The 15441-nt window shown below is 39.6% G+C and overlaps 2 protein-coding genes across 2 annotated transcripts in view; one reads left to right on the top strand and one right to left on the bottom strand.

Moving 5' to 3' along the window:
• The first annotated feature begins 1722 nt into the window (after positions 1–1722).
• LOC148731742 (uncharacterized) lies at positions 1723–4322 on the top strand. The gene is made up of 5 exons (XM_088762033.1): positions 1723–1817; positions 2268–2312; positions 2710–2895; positions 3434–3532; positions 4104–4322. Exons 1-5 carry the CDS (start codon positions 1773–1775, stop codon positions 4212–4214), a joined length of 486 nt encoding a protein of 161 aa, XP_088618159.1. The 5' UTR covers positions 1723–1772; the 3' UTR covers positions 4215–4322.
• A 1804-nt stretch (positions 4323–6126) lies between these two features.
• LOC111347238 (uncharacterized) overlaps positions 6127–15441 on the bottom strand; it is a 24801-nt gene continuing 15486 nt past the window's right edge. The window contains exons 30-32 of the mRNA XM_088761941.1: positions 12774–12867; positions 7482–11179; positions 6127–6800 (exon numbers count right to left, since the gene is read on the bottom strand). Of these exons, the coding sequence (XP_088618067.1) occupies positions 7493–11179; positions 12774–12867 (3781 nt within the window). The 3' untranslated portion in view covers positions 6127–6800; positions 7482–7492. The remainder of the gene's footprint in view (positions 6801–7481; positions 11180–12773; positions 12868–15441) is intronic.

Below are 15441 nucleotides of genomic sequence, written 5' to 3'. Positions count from 1 at the left end.
GATGAGAAGCTTATGACTTTGAAGGGAAAACATTTGGTAGAAACGTTAAGTTGTCGTCACAGTTCGTCCCCAAATTTCAATTGATGAAAATTCATGATTTGAATGGAGCGCTTCTTCCTACCAATCCCATGTGGATGACCGCGCATTTTTTGATTGGGTAGTGTAGCTGCACGGCCTTTCCGCCCCCGAAAAATATTTTTGACTAATTAGGAACGAAGTTAATTACGGAATACGCGAGAGATTTTTTTCACCAATTTTTTTCCTTTCAGACTAGATTGAAGAAAAGCATACTTACTGCTGATCTTCTGATCAAAAAAAGGAAGTCCAAAAAGCAATTGTTATGGAAAAAAGCGTTTTTTTACGGAGATACACAACTATGACAAACAGAATATATGAGCGATTTTTTCTTTATCTCTCTTTGATTAATATGGGAAAATCCCGTTAAACAGTTTTTGGGGAGGGTCTCGGGGAATTCCCAATAAATTTTTCTCAACTTGGGAGCGTGGCCTCACTACTGAATGATTCTTAACTAATTAAATCCAGCGGTTTTCAAAACTATGAAGCCGCAGAGTTAACGTTTGTTTTTATCAGTAACGAAATTACACTGGATTATATTCGGAGGGAGCTCTGAGTTAAGTTCTATTAAATGAATTCAATTGTTTTTCGTCTGACAAATTTTCAGAACGATCTAAGCCATTGTGCTCACTTGGAAACCAGTTCCTCAGATGGGTGAGAAACCACGACGAAACGAATTTAGGCGTGTGTATCCAGCCATCTTATGCCGAAGGCCAAGGAAAACTCTGTGTAAATACAAAATTGTCAAATGTTCCAACGACCTTTGAAGAAAAACTATTTTCCAATCGTACGTTGTCTTGAAATTAAAACAAGATCAACAAAAGATTGCTATTTTAGCTATCTAAGTGACAGTACAAGTCTGGTGCTATATTTGAATTAAAGAAACGTTTATTATTCGATGCTCTTGCGAGTACATACTTTATCGTGCTGCAAACAGAGTAAGAAATACTGTTTGTTTTGTTTGTTTTACCAGCCTTTTTTCATCGCCAAAAAAGGAAGCTTTGACTGACAAAATAACACACACTGTTAGCCTTTGTTCTAAGACTTCTTAAACCTGTAATAGATACTTCACGGTGTATGACTTATTCTCTTAAAGCAGCAACAATTTAATGCAACCATGTTAGTTAAGCTGTGTTTGTAGACATAGACTGTAAACGTAGTTATTTGTCGTAGTAGAAGCATTAACAAATCGTCGAATAACCATTTTTCAGAAGTTTGGGTCAGAATAATTCCTCATTTTCCCCAACAAGGGATTATTGAAGCGCGTTCTGAGAAACATGCATGCCAATTTGAATTTCTCTCCATAACAAATGGTTTCTTTTGCATCATTTCTACAATTGTATTCACCATAAAAATATAAGGCAAGGATATAACTGAAATGTAATTGCGTTTGATAAATTTGCCGTGGCAATTAACATTCAGAGCGGAAATTGTTTAGTCTTCTCTAAAAAAGAGCACATCAAAAATATTTCAGAATGGGTTCTGTTTTCTTTATTCCTTTCAACAAACAGCTAAGCAAATTTTGATTTCACAAATACAGTTTTCGTTTGAAAGATTTGTCTAAAGACTCTCACATTGTTAGTAATGTTGTAAAAGCTGCTACTCAGCCTCTGCGCCTCAAAACTATAAAACAGCACTCAACTTCACCAAAAGTTCAGTGGGATCTGAGAGTTTCTGTTAGTCGTTTCATTGAAGTCATGAAGATTCTCGTCATTCTGAGTCTTTGCGCTACGGCTGCTTTGGTGAGTTTCACAACAACTTAAGAAATGATTTCAAGCCTTTTTCCTCATAAAGATGATTTATTTGCTTTCCACAAAGTTTTTCCATTAAGCGACAGGCACTTTCTTTCCTTCAGCGAGCGGAAAGTTTTGAAACAATCTATTAAGGCGTTATTGGAGTTTAATTTTTTTTGTGTGTTACTAGAAATGAATTTTTTTATGTTTTTTCCGATGTTTCAACGATTCCAATTCTCTCCTCTTGGATTAAATGGATGTATGCGTCAGAAATAGAAGTGATAATTAAGAAAGAACTTATCTGATACAAGAAAAAGAATTGAAAACAATAATCGAGGCTGGTTTTTTTAGTGTTTAGAGTCTACAGTCACCATGATAATACAGCCTTAGAAGTTGACACAAGGCAGTCTCTCGTGGAACTATTTTTACAGTCAAGATATCTTTTCTATCTTTCTCTAGGGATGCAGTAATCTTCCCAAACTGGCGGCTTGCAACATTGCTCCGGTAGGTGACTGAATGATGCTTGTGGTTCTCAGACTGTTTGGGTGGCTACAAGTATCAGTAAGAGAAGAATCACATTTTGTAATATGATAGAAAAGAAAGAAATACTCAGTCTCAGCGTCAAGAGGATATTACGAGAAGGTTTAAAGGAAAAGGTGCCCCGGTGGACTGATAGATCAAAATTATTTTTAGGGAAGAGAGATTAGAATTTATTATATGATAATATGATAAGTTGTTTTGATTGATTCTTACTTATGATTTACTGGAGGACAAAAGCATAGATTACGTCACCGTTTACAGCATTAAGGTTTTTATCATATAAAACAAATACATTCCATGTCGTTGTCTCTCTGTTCAGCAGTGATCAAAGATGACGTCAATATGCGGTTTTTCATTTCAGGGCGGAGGAGACTGTGGCTGCCAAGCCGGTTTGTCCTGTGCGTTGACCAAGAATATAATCTACAATGGACAGGTTATTCCTGTTAAACAGTGCATGCCGGAAGGAATGGACATTGAGGTGGAAGAGGTTGATCTGGATAACCAGTCTGCTGACGAACCTATGAGGAAAAAACGATTTCTTTTTAACGTAAGAATCTCAATTTTTTTCCGCGCTTAGAGAACCAAAATACTATAAGGGGGAGGGGAAGGGGGTGAGGGAGGTCGAGTGAGAGAGCAAAAGGGTAATATCCACCAATTTTACTGAAAAGTATGATGAACGTTCTGAAAATACACCCCACATCCACATAGAACCCTGAGCCACCGGCATTGTTTCAGCCCTAAACTATACCCACCCACCCCTACTCAGTAATGGCACTGCTTCCTACGATGCCTCGATTCTCAAATTCATTTTCTTCAATTATCCAATACCGAGAGAAGAATTTCCCGTAAGGATGGGCTTCATTCAAAGGGTTACCTTTGGACACGCGGAATCTGTGTTCCCATGCCTTTTCACAAGCAATTTGATCTTCCTTGTCATCAAGTATCTCTTGATGGAATTGATGCTGGGAGTGTTGTCCTCCCAAGGCAAATTCAACATTAGAGAAATGAGAAAAAGGATTTTTTTAGCTGATCTTCTCAGTCCGAGGCGTATTTGTTTTTATTTACGCCATGTTGCATTTTCATAGAGGTGCAGTTCCGAGGCTGAATGTCAAGATAACTACTGCTGTGCGCTTGGTAAACGTTGCGCTCCAAAACTCGGAGAGTTCTTCACTTGTTTTTTTGTGGTTAGTAACAAAGTTCTCTTTATAAATGTTTTTGTGACTTTTTCGTAATGAATACTCGAAAATTGAAGTAAGATATTTTGCTTCACGATATAGAATCTTCTTTACTTGGTTTTAGTGACACTGTCAGTGTATTATAAGCTAAAGCTATATATTTTGCACAAGTTGTGACTACGCCGTGAAGATTACGGTCAAAATATTTGAAAAGTATTGGCACAGTATATTAGCGACAGAAGTCTCAGAAACTTTTCATTATTTATCTCCTTTGTGGTAATTTTGAATTTTGAGGGAGATCACATGATTTTTATGGAGAATGAGTCATCGCCAAGAAAGTATAAAGGGGGACTCAAGAAAATAGACTGCCAATTAACTGTCAATGGTAAAAGGGGTGGGGCATAAAAATGTTGTAAGGTGTTATGGGGGAATCAAGTGAATGTTATTTGGACACAACCAAAGTCCTCCAAGATCCCCCCGGTCCCCATATTTCATAAAAACAGTTAACATTGGTCCCTTCTGTATAATTTCTTTCCATGAGTGCGCTTCATATTTTTTCCTCTTTTTTTTTTTACCATAGAGCAAACATAACTGCGGTTGCGGTAATGGTTTGGCCTGCAAAGTAACAACCACGATCCGATTGCCTTTTGGGATCAAGATTCCCATCAAACAGTGTGTGAAGCCCGAGTGAACATGGCGCAGAACTGACATGATTCAAAATTGCAGATAAAGTAGTTTGAGATTTGTAGAGCAAAGTCTGTAACAACAAAGTGAGGAATAAAAGCACATTGAAAACCTTAAACAATCTCTTTCCAAAATATGACTTTGTCAGCGGGTATTAGAGAGCGCCAAATAAGAGTCAGGTCCCTCACGGTCACGGTCAGTGTTGTCTGTATCAGGGAGGGTAGGGGAGGGGAAGGAAAGTGGAAGGGGGGAAGGGAGGGTCAATTGGTGGGAAATTTGAGCTTCGTAGCATGGTATGAAACCTTACTAGTCAGCGAATCTTAGCCTCGCTGTTATTCTTCTCTTGACTATGCATCCTCTCGTAAATTAAAATAAGAATATGGGTTGTATGAGGATAACTAACTTTACTTGATACTTTTTCCAGTTCTCGCACCCGTTTCACAGTTGATTTTTAAAACTCGTACCGAGATTTTCTGTGTTCATCCACTGTTAGTGGCGCGGTTGAAGAGTTGAAGATAACTGATTTCAAGTCTAAGATATTACCGTTTGCTCATAAAAAACTTGGAAAAATTAAAGAGCCCCATGTGAAGTCCATTTAAAATTTGACACAGTAATACTTACAAATGATGAATTGTTCTTTGTGTACATTGTGTATGTGTACTGGTGTGTGCTATTATCTATGCATAAGTCGTAGCTTCTGCCTGGGCTTGAATGAATGAAGAGATATTTGGAAGAAGTGTGATTCACATTTAGTAGAGTGACCTGTTCAGATCAAATACATCTAATTAAACATATTGTTTAGGTATATTATTTCTTTTTTTAAAAACCTTACCCTTGCTCAATTTTTGGCATATTAATGTACAGTTTTTCATCATCTGTTGACAATTTGCCATTTCCTTCCGATTTATTCTATTCATTTTGATCTATGAGTTCTTCCTCCCCAGAAGAATATCTGGTGTTCTTTTACTATCCCACTGACTTGTAAGTATCAGATTTTAGTAACATCTTTAAAATAAATTAAAAATATGTTGTACTTTGCCGCCTGCTTGCTATCCTCATAAATGACATAATTAGCCATCTCTCCACAACTGGTACAGTAATCATGACTGTCCCCAAGGGGACTGGTAATGAAAGGTTTCCTTTATTGTTATGACCCTAATACTTGAGCCAGCGTGACACTGTAGGGAGACATTAGATACCAAGAACTCCAAGCTGTCTGATGGTTGAAAAATTCGATTAGTCTCAGCGAACAACTCGACGGAAAAATAATTAGTGGGTACCAGCCGCTGTTCAGGAAATGAGCCCACGCTCTTATTCAGATCCCAGTAACTAACAGAATTCGAACCTGCATTTGGATTTAAGGATCGGAGCTGACGGTAGGGTAGAATACTTCGCTGTTTGAAAGAGTGCCTTCAGTCTCTTTACCAGGGTGCCTGGCAAAATATGGATATGTTTTGCTTTTATAGATTTGATGACCTTTGAAGCTGGCCCTTGATTTAAATCGAGCCAATTCCCCTTATCCCAGCGAATAAGAGGTAACTCGTGGGTCCTACCCTTGTAATGCAATGTTCTGTTGGAAATAAATATGCAAGAAAATATTATAAAGACAAGGAAGGGGTGTGGTGGAGGAGGGATTTGAACCCCGCTGAACAAAATTTTACCTCTCTTGATGGTAGTTTTGTTCTTTCCGAGACCCTTTTTAAAATAATATTTCAATGCTAACCAGAAGGGTGATGCTCGAGGGACAACGGCTGCATTTTCTCTAAAACTTTCCGGGTGTACAAAGTAAACTGCAGTAAATATATAGAAAGAAGTAAGAAGAATCGATATCAAGATCTTGGGAGTAAAAGTGTTGATGAAATGGACCACAACTGGATTACGTACGAAGTAAATACAAAGGAACTCCTTTGTTACCGCATTTCATAATTTAATACAATGTCTGCTCTAGGTTTTTCTAATAGTACATTACTTCTAAAGTGGAAAGTGGTATAACGATTTAAAACGCATTTAAAAAAGGGGTATGTACAACTTGTAGCAGGCCAAAAACTTCAAAGGTATAATATCTTTAGATTATCTGTAACGCCAAAATTGAAACCTGGTAATTAGCTTATGCTTAAAGCTGTTCGAAAAATCATAAAATTGTTGTTCGTGTCTGTCAGAATGACTTGATAATAAACCACATGAAGTTGCACATTGATTTTTTTAGAAAAATTTGCTGAATAATCCCAACGGAGACCATGTAAATTTAGTTCAAATGTTTTGCCTACATAATACGTCTTCCGTATGGCCGTAACATTAGCTACTGAAAATCCACAGACAATCTGTCATCTGATTTTCATCAGTATAAATTTCCAAAACTGAATATAGTAAAAATCCAAAAAGAGTTTTGAATTGTACATACAATTGATCGCTTTGGTTGCAATTAAAGTCGCTTATTTAATCATTGCATCGCAGCAGGTTGTTTAATACTTCCAGCCGCTGCTTAACGTTTAATTTGTGTTTTCCCTCTGTTAGTTCAATGTGCCGTCGGTCGATGCCACACGCCAGGGATCTAGTCATGTCCTGTTTGCACACAAATTCATTCTGTAATGACCTAAAAGAAAAATGAAAGAGCTACGAGATATAGAGGCAAAATCAAATTTGAGGTATTTCTTGAGTACCTGTAAGGGACTCTCAACATGGGGATGGGAACCCTAGATGAATGAAGTAACCCGCCTAGCCGTGGTCGAAAAATAGTCCTCGTCTACATACAATCTTACAACTCCGGAATCCCGGGATGAGAAATTTTTGGTGTGCTTGCTCATGTAACATGAACGCAGCCCCGGGCGGATCACCCCACCTTGAGACGTTTATATGGCAAATTGTCGGACAGACCAAGCAACCTGCCAAGGCAGGTTACCAGTCCCCCCCCCCCCATCATGTAAACGTGATTACTATAAAATAAAAGATTATCTGGACAGGCGGGTACCACTTTCCTGGGGTCCCTAGCCTCCATGTAAACAGGCCCCAACAAAATGAACCTAAGTCCTGTACTTTATTGAACGCAGAGACTCAACTCAAAACAGATGTCCTTGGTTTTTTTGCTCTCTTTGCATTATGCACCTTCTATCTCGGCTGTTGGATCAAAATGAAGTTTATAAAGATAAAACTGAATTTGACCTCAGAGTAACTGAAAAGATGTACAAGTCTTAATTCAAGAGTTGTCAATGTAAGGATAAAGTAATGATTAACATCTCACTTTTCCTTGATTCAACAAAATTAAAAGTGCACTCACGTTGAGAACATCTACATCTCCGTGAATTCCAGTTTCACGTCATCTCCAACGAGGACAAAAGGCGCCCAGTAATACGCTTTTTTAAACATTGCAGTTTCTCTCATGCACTTCGTGGCTTGATTGACAGCTTGACTAGCACTCCTCCCTTCAGCCAGGGCTCCGTAAAAATATTTCATGAACATCAGAGTACCATCGTCGGCAAGGTCCCACAGGGAGACCAGAACGGATCGAGCACCGGCACCCAAGAACGCTCGTGCAATGCCAACCACACCCTCGGCCACGACCTCTCCGCAAGCGCTGTGACAACAGCTCAACACAACCAGCCTCGCTCGTAGCCCAGCTTGTAAGACGTCTTCTATTCTCAGTAAATAGTCTTCCTCTTGAGCTTGACGAGTTGTCCCCTTGATGTTTGGTGCCAAGAGAATTTCTCCTGTTTCTTTTTTACCATGTGCTGCAATGTGAATTAGGGCAACTGAGGACATTCGCCTTAGTACCTCGTACTTTGTCGCCTCCTCTCCAACAAGAGGAGCAATGCCGATGATTTCTCCAATCATCATTACCTCTTTCCTTGCACCCGGAAGTTGACTGAGCAATTTCTCCTGATGAATAACTTGTTTGTAACACGGATCACCCACGAGCAGTGCACCGGTTTTAACATGAAATTCTTTCGGGCAGTCGGTGATTGATTTTAAAATGGTTAAGGATGGAAGCACTCGAATTCTGAAAGATTCGCACAAATACCTTGAATTCGAATCCACCAATGCAGCGTAAGGCACCAAGCAGAGTGGACCTTCAGGAACAAATACAATCTCATCCCCTTCCACCAAATCAGCGATAGGAGTAACTATGATATCATGGAGCTTCCTCAGGGCATTTGTCATCGAGTTTCGCAAGGAGTCATCGTTCGTTCCTTTTCCATCTCGGCCCACTTCAGGTAAACTTATTTCCCATTGAACAGTGGCCCTTACATTGGCTTCTATGCGAGTAGCCTTATTCAGAGAGGTGATGTAGAATTCTAATTCATCCCGGTAAACAAAGTTGTTCACATGCTTCATTCTCGATCCGACGACTTTCCCATTCCGAATAACCCAAGAAACAATGTAAGGTCCGGTTATTGCTAGAAAAACTGCATCTGATAAAATGCTTTTTAGTGAGAGGGAATCAGAGCGTTTTCCAGAGCTCAACCGAGCGTAGGCTTGTACAAAGTTATACCTTACATCCATCAAATCTACTAGAGCTTGTGCGCGTCCCTCCTCGGCAGCAAGAAGAGCTTTGACATCCTCACCCCGTCTAAAAAGAACGCGCCAAATACCCGTGTATGCTGTTTGGTAGACATTTCGGAATGAAATCTTCCATGCATCGTGATTCAGAAATCTAGCCCGAAGCTCATTAAAAACCTCCCAACTGGAAACAAAATAGTCCAGGGCCAATTGGAGACATCCCTGCTCTTCATAAATGAGAGCAAGACAACATTGACTCACGGCCATCTCAAGCAGTTGCCCTTCTTCTTTGGAAATTTCTAGAGCGCTTCTATGGTACTCGATGGCTGTTATGAACTGTCGTAGACGATAATAGGCATCGCCAAGATTTGCATAACTTTTTCCTTCTCCAGCCCTGTCTCCCACTTCTTTGGCAATTTCTAGGTGACGTTTATGGTACTCGATGGCTGTTTTAAACTGTCCTAGACTATGATAAACATTGCCAAGATTTGCATAACTCCATCCTTCTCCAGCCTTGTCTCCCACTTTTTTGGCAATTTCTAGGTAATCTTTATGGTACTCGATGGCTGTTTTAAACTGTCCTAGACCATGATAAGCATTGCCAAGACTTGCATAACTCTTTCCTTCTCCAGCCTTGTCTCCCACTTCTTTGGAAATTTCTAGGTCACGTATATGGTACTCGATGGCTGTTTTAAACTGTCCTAGAACATGATAAACTTTGCCAAGACTTCCATAACTCTTTCCTTCTTCAGCCTTGTTTCCCACCTCTTTGGCAATTTCTAGGCGACGTTTGTGGTAGTCGAAGGCTCTTTTGAACTGTCCTAAACGATGATAAGCACTGCCAAGATTTCCATAAATCTTTCCTTTGACGGCCTTGTCTCCCACTTCTTTGGAAATTTCTAGGTGACGTTTATGGTACTCGATGGCTGTTTTGGACTGTCCTAGACTATGATAATAATTGCCAAGATTTCCATAACTCTTTCCTTCTCCAGCCTTGTCTCCCACTTCTTTGGAAATTTCTAGGTGACGTTTATGGTACTCGATGGCTGTTTTGAACTGTCCTAGACCATCATAATCATTGCCAAGATTTCCATAACTCTTTCCTTCTCCAGCCTTGTCTCCCACTTCTTTGGAAATTTCTAGGTGACGTTTATGGTACTCAATGGCTGTTTTGAACTGTCCTAGACCATGATAAGCATTGCCAAGATTTCCATAACTGCTTCCTTCTCCAGCCATGTCTCCCACTTCTTTGGAAATCTCTAGGTGACGTTTATGGTACTCGATGGCTGTTTTGAACTGTCCTAGACCATGATAAGCATTGCCAAGATGTCCATAACTCTTTCCTTCTCCAGCCTTGTCTCCCACTTCTTTGGCAATTTCTAGGTGACGTTTATGGTACTCGATGGCTGTTTTGAACTGTCCTAGACCATGATAAGCATTGCCAAGATTTCCATAACTCTTTCCTTCTCCAGCTTTGTCTCCCACTTCTTTGGAAATTTCTAGAACACGTTTATGGTACTCAATGGCTGTTTTGAACTGTCCTAGACCATGATAAGCATTGCCAAGATTTCCATAACTCTTTCCTTCTCCAGCCTTGTCTCCCACTTCTTTGGAAATTTCTAGGTGACGTTTATGGTACTCAATGGCTGTTTTGAACTGTCCTAGACCACAATAACCATTGCCAAGATTTGCATAACTCCTTCCTTCTCCAGCCTTGTCTCCCACTTCTTTGGAAATTTCTAGGTGACGTTTATGGTACTCAATGGCTGTTTTGAACTGTCCTAGACCATGATAATCATTGCCAAGATTTCCATAACTCCTTCCTTCTCCACCCTTGTCGCCCACTTTTTCGGCAATTTCTAGGTGACGTTTATGGTACTCGATGGCTGTTTTGAACTGTCCTAAACCATGATAAGCATTGCCAAGATTTGCATAACTCTTTCCTTCGCCGGCCTTGTCTTCCACTTTTTTGGAAATTTCTAGAACACGTTTATGGTACTCGATGGCTGTTTTGAACTGTCCTAGACTATCATAAGCATTGCCAAGATTTCCATAACTCTTTCCTTCTCCAGCCTTGTCTCCCACTTCTTTGAAAATTTCTAGGCCACGTTTATGGTACTTAATGGCTGTTTTGAACTGTCCTAGACCATGATAAGCATTGCCAAGATTTCCATAACTCCCTCCTTCTCCAGCCTTGTCTCCCACTTCTTTGGCAATCTCTAGGTCACGTTTATGGTACTCGATGGCTGTTTTGAACTGTCCTAGACCACGATAAGCATTGCCAAGATTTCCATAACTCCTTCCTTCTCCAGCCTTGTCTCCCACTTCTTTGGAAATCTCTAGGTGACGTTTATGGTACTCGATGGCTGTTTTGAACTGTCCTAGACCACAATAAGCATTGCCAAGATTTCCATAACTCCTTCTTTCTCCAGCCTTGTCGCCCACTTCTTTGGCAATTTCTAGGTGACGTTTATGGTACTCGATGGCTGTTTTGAACTGTCCTAGACAATCGTAAGCATTGCCAGGATTTTCATAACTCCTTCCTTCCCTGGCATTGTCTTTCACTCGTCTGGCCATGCGCTGTACTGCCTGGTTTAACTCTTCCTAAGGGTTTGGAAATGTGTTGCAAACTTTTATTATACTATTATTCGAACACTTAGTTTTAGGTCCGAATGAAGGTCTTACATTAAAGGCCAGAGACAACTAGTTTCCTTGTTAGACCTTCGCGATTGGTCTATGAGATACACTAGCACAAAGTTTTTATGAATTCATCGTTCGATGTGGATTTTCGATTGACATGTCGTCTTTGTCAAAGTGACTAAGCGCTAAAAAATGAGGTGATGGAGAGGCAGGCTTATGTCCAAGCCATTGGAATATGCCAATTTATATTCATTACAACGTAGGTATATTTTACAAGACTTCGGCCTTAAGGCTAATCACTTTTTGATGTTCTGGGTGGGAGTAATGTCATCTTGAACAGCTTGAAGATAACTTTTGTCTATGGAAGCGACTAAGAAAAACGGAAATTATATCAGTGTGGATGTCTGACGAAACAGAGAAATTATTTATCACTGAAATTGAATGTGACTTCGGAAGGATCGACAAGTGTTAGGTGCTAGACAGCTCCCGAATTGTTCCTCTCTGTCCCCTCGTTTTCCTCTATGTGCGCCAATACTCTTCCAGCAAGGCGGGAAACAATCTTAGCTTATAATACAATTATAATACCACTGAAAACTGGTTCTGAAGTGCCTGGTTCGCCTTTCATTTCAAATACTAGAAGTTTTAATTCACGTGAAAAATACACACTGACGATTTAAATCGATAGAAATAGTTGACGTATGAAATAATTTCTGACTAAAAATAACTGTTGTAGTTATTTAACCATCATAATTTCATATTGAGTAGTAATAAATGCCTAGACAACCTTTTTCAGATCGACAAAAAAGACCAAAAAGAATTTTGAAACTTTGATTTTTTTTTTCAAAATGGTGACAACTTTGCCGGAAAAAACAGAACCGACGAGATCGAATCTATTTTGCTCTAGGTGTGACTCAAATCTCCCCTACGACCTGAAAGCCTTATGACTTTGCGAATACAATCCGAGAGTTATCGGAATCATCATCAAATAGTTAGTTGAACCTTGTTTATAAAACATATTAACTATATATTGTTTCTGTCATAGAAATTGAATTTATAGGAATGTGACATTTAGAACTTAAAAATGACGAACGAGTTATCGAAACGTCATTCAAAATTATAATCTCTCATTTTTATTCTTAATAGTTTGTCCAAAGCCCTCGGTACACTTTGAACTGGCAGAGAAAAATAATACGAGGTTCCTAGATTATATTTTGCACCTTATAGACAAGGGATCATTCGCCATCCAAACTTGGTTAGTATATGTCCCTGCGATCTTAACGATACAGCGATGTAATTGGTTGGTTTACGTTACCAGATCTAGATCTGGATTGAAAGCTGTGAACTCGAGATGCTCGTTTTAACCTCTATAGTTTTTGGTCACTCAACATAATTTTATTTAAAGCAACCGTAATGAAGGGATTCTCAAGTTTACCTTTTCTTGCTGTGGCCTTATCTCTTGAGATGTGATTGTCTCACCAACACACTTGTTTAGTAGATGACGCACTCTTTTGCTATTATGGTCTATCTTCATATCGTTAAGTCAAATGAAACTGCTGAGAAGAAGGGTGGAAGGCTCAAGGTTTGTTTCATCCAGTGTTTTGGAGAATGTCAATTATAGACTGGAAGACGTCTTTATGTTCTAGCTGCAAAGTGCCTTTTTTACTGTTGAAAACTCGATAAAACCACGTCACAACAAAGATTTGAATTACCTTTAAGACAAAATTGTCAATGATAACTGTAGTTATTTTGCAGTTTACATAGTTATTTATTACTTGTGCAATTCGTTTAAGTGACCCACTTTTCAGCCTTTCTTATTGTTCACTTCGCCACTTTCTCTGCCTCTTAATTGTCATTTTATACTCATTGACATTAATTTGATCGAGGGATAAATTGTGTCGATTCACTTCGAGAGAAATCTGCGCAAAGAAGCAGGGATTACCAACAAACGCTTTCCAAATATCACTTAGTATAAAACAATGTCCGGATATCGTACCCTTTTGACCGAGAAAGGAGAAGCGTTTTGCCCCAAATGCACTCAAGATCATTAGAAAAGTCTGATCGCTAAGTTCTGATTTAACATAAATTGACAGTTTGTGACATGTAGAGAGGAGAGGAATTATTGTTTAACTGCTTGAGTAGAAGTGGAATGATTGATCTTTTAAGATGAGAACTTGCCAAGGCAAGGAGAATTACATCTTAGCAGAAATTTACACAACAGGAACGTTTTTAATAAGCTCAAAAAGGCTGAAGAATTATAAATAAGTATTTCGTGATGTTTTTACGGGATAAAAGAAACGGGCATCTAAGAATTACAAGAGGCTTCAAAGTTTGTTTGTTATAAAGGGAAGTAAGTTTGATGCAAATGGCATACATTTTAAGAATTATGGAACGAGCTCTGGGGGACAACGAGTGGATTAGGGCTTTAATCGTCACACAGACTAACAACTGACGGAAAGATAGAACTGTGACAGTAGTAGACAAACAGCGAATGAGCGTTGTTTAAGATGGAATTATAACTGGCAGTTTCAGAGGGAAAAGAAAGCAGCTGGGAAGATTTTTATTCTAATTGACATTCCTGAATCATAGTTAGAGATGGAGAAAAGCTGTGAAAACAAAAGAACTACAAGGAGAATGGCAAGCAGATAAAAATATTTTAACTTCAACTGGGTCCAGCATCAAAGCGTGTTCGCAATCCAAAGTGAACCTTTAATTTAGATGGAAAATGAAATGAGCATTACACGAATGTGGAAAGAGTAAGACATTAAGATCCATCACTTGCCAGTGCTGGGTGACGAGGTTACATGTGAGTAAGACATATTTGGCCAGGGAAGGCGCGATACTTTCCTCGCGGCCTGTTCGCCATTTGAGCGTTTTGTTTTGTACGTCTGCGAAAAACCTCAAAAACTGGAGCCTGTTTGTGAGATTGTTGACAAATTCTTATCTATTGTTCATGCCAGGACAATGGATAATGTATCGTTTTTCCTGTGCAAAGCGGGTTGCAAGGTGTCGATAGCTGAGGAAAAACGTGAAACGGCGCAAGGTAAAGCTCGGGTATTGCTTTTAGCTGGATAATCTGTTATCCTTGAGGCCCTGGCGATGAGGAGAGCGCGATTAGTCCCTTACAGCAGTAGATATGCAGCCAATAAAAACCTCAAACTCGCAGTCAGAGCTTAGCGACAGGTGTTGTTTCTGGTTGAAAGAGTTAACATACTTTGCTGAAGGAAAAGGCAATGTTCAAATTACCGCCATACATCATCGAGAATCTATCAATAGTTCTACCGTACATGCAGAAAGCCATGAGGATGTTTATAGCAGAGGACCATGACCATACGAAAGCTAATAAAAGAACCGTCGGGGTATCGGTATTAAAGCTGAGCTTTATTGGAGCAAGGAAGGGTAAGAGCGAGGAGAGCAGGTGGATTTACGAGCCAAAGCCCAGGCGAGTCTTAGCGGTGGAATATCCAGATGGAAGAAGAGGCTGCTGTTTGGGCCTTTGACATCTAAAGTAGTTTCCTACCGGGGCTAACAACATAACAGCTTATCCCTTACTGCAAAGCTGTCAAAGAGGTCTTTGGACCCAAATCTAAACTATCGGTGAAAATGGAAAGGTTGGTGTTACGTTTGATGCACTTCAAGGCAGGATTCTTGTAGGACCGAAATGATTAGGTCATTACAATTGGCTCAAATTGGCTCTTTAACTTTTAAATAACAAGTCTTCCACGTGTCGACAATACTACCGTGTGCCATGAGTTCGGCTACTCCCTATACGTCCCCGAAAATTGAACGAGCAGGGAATCTATCATTGCAAGAGAAATTGTAGCCTTCAATAAATGAAACGTGAGTCTTGTAAACAGCATCAGTGCTCAAAAGAAATGAGTGCTCGCTAAGTCCAGCCATACTTATGGCAATCAGACCTAACCTCTGACACAGAGGTCGATACTGCATGCCTCTTCACGTGCTAGCCCTGTAAAGCTGTTTTATGACAGGAGGATTTTAACAAAGAAGCCAGAATCTGAATGAGGTGACGAGGACCACGATGAAAGCGATCAGGAAATACAGACAGACCACAATTCAATAGATTAGTGAGTTGAACAGCAACA

Source organism: Stylophora pistillata, chromosome 5 (assembly GCF_964205215.1).
Source record: "Stylophora pistillata chromosome 5, jaStyPist1.2, whole genome shotgun sequence".
NCBI lineage: Eukaryota > Metazoa > Cnidaria > Anthozoa > Scleractinia > Pocilloporidae > Stylophora > Stylophora pistillata.
This window is presented reverse-complemented; position numbering and strand designations above follow the sequence as displayed.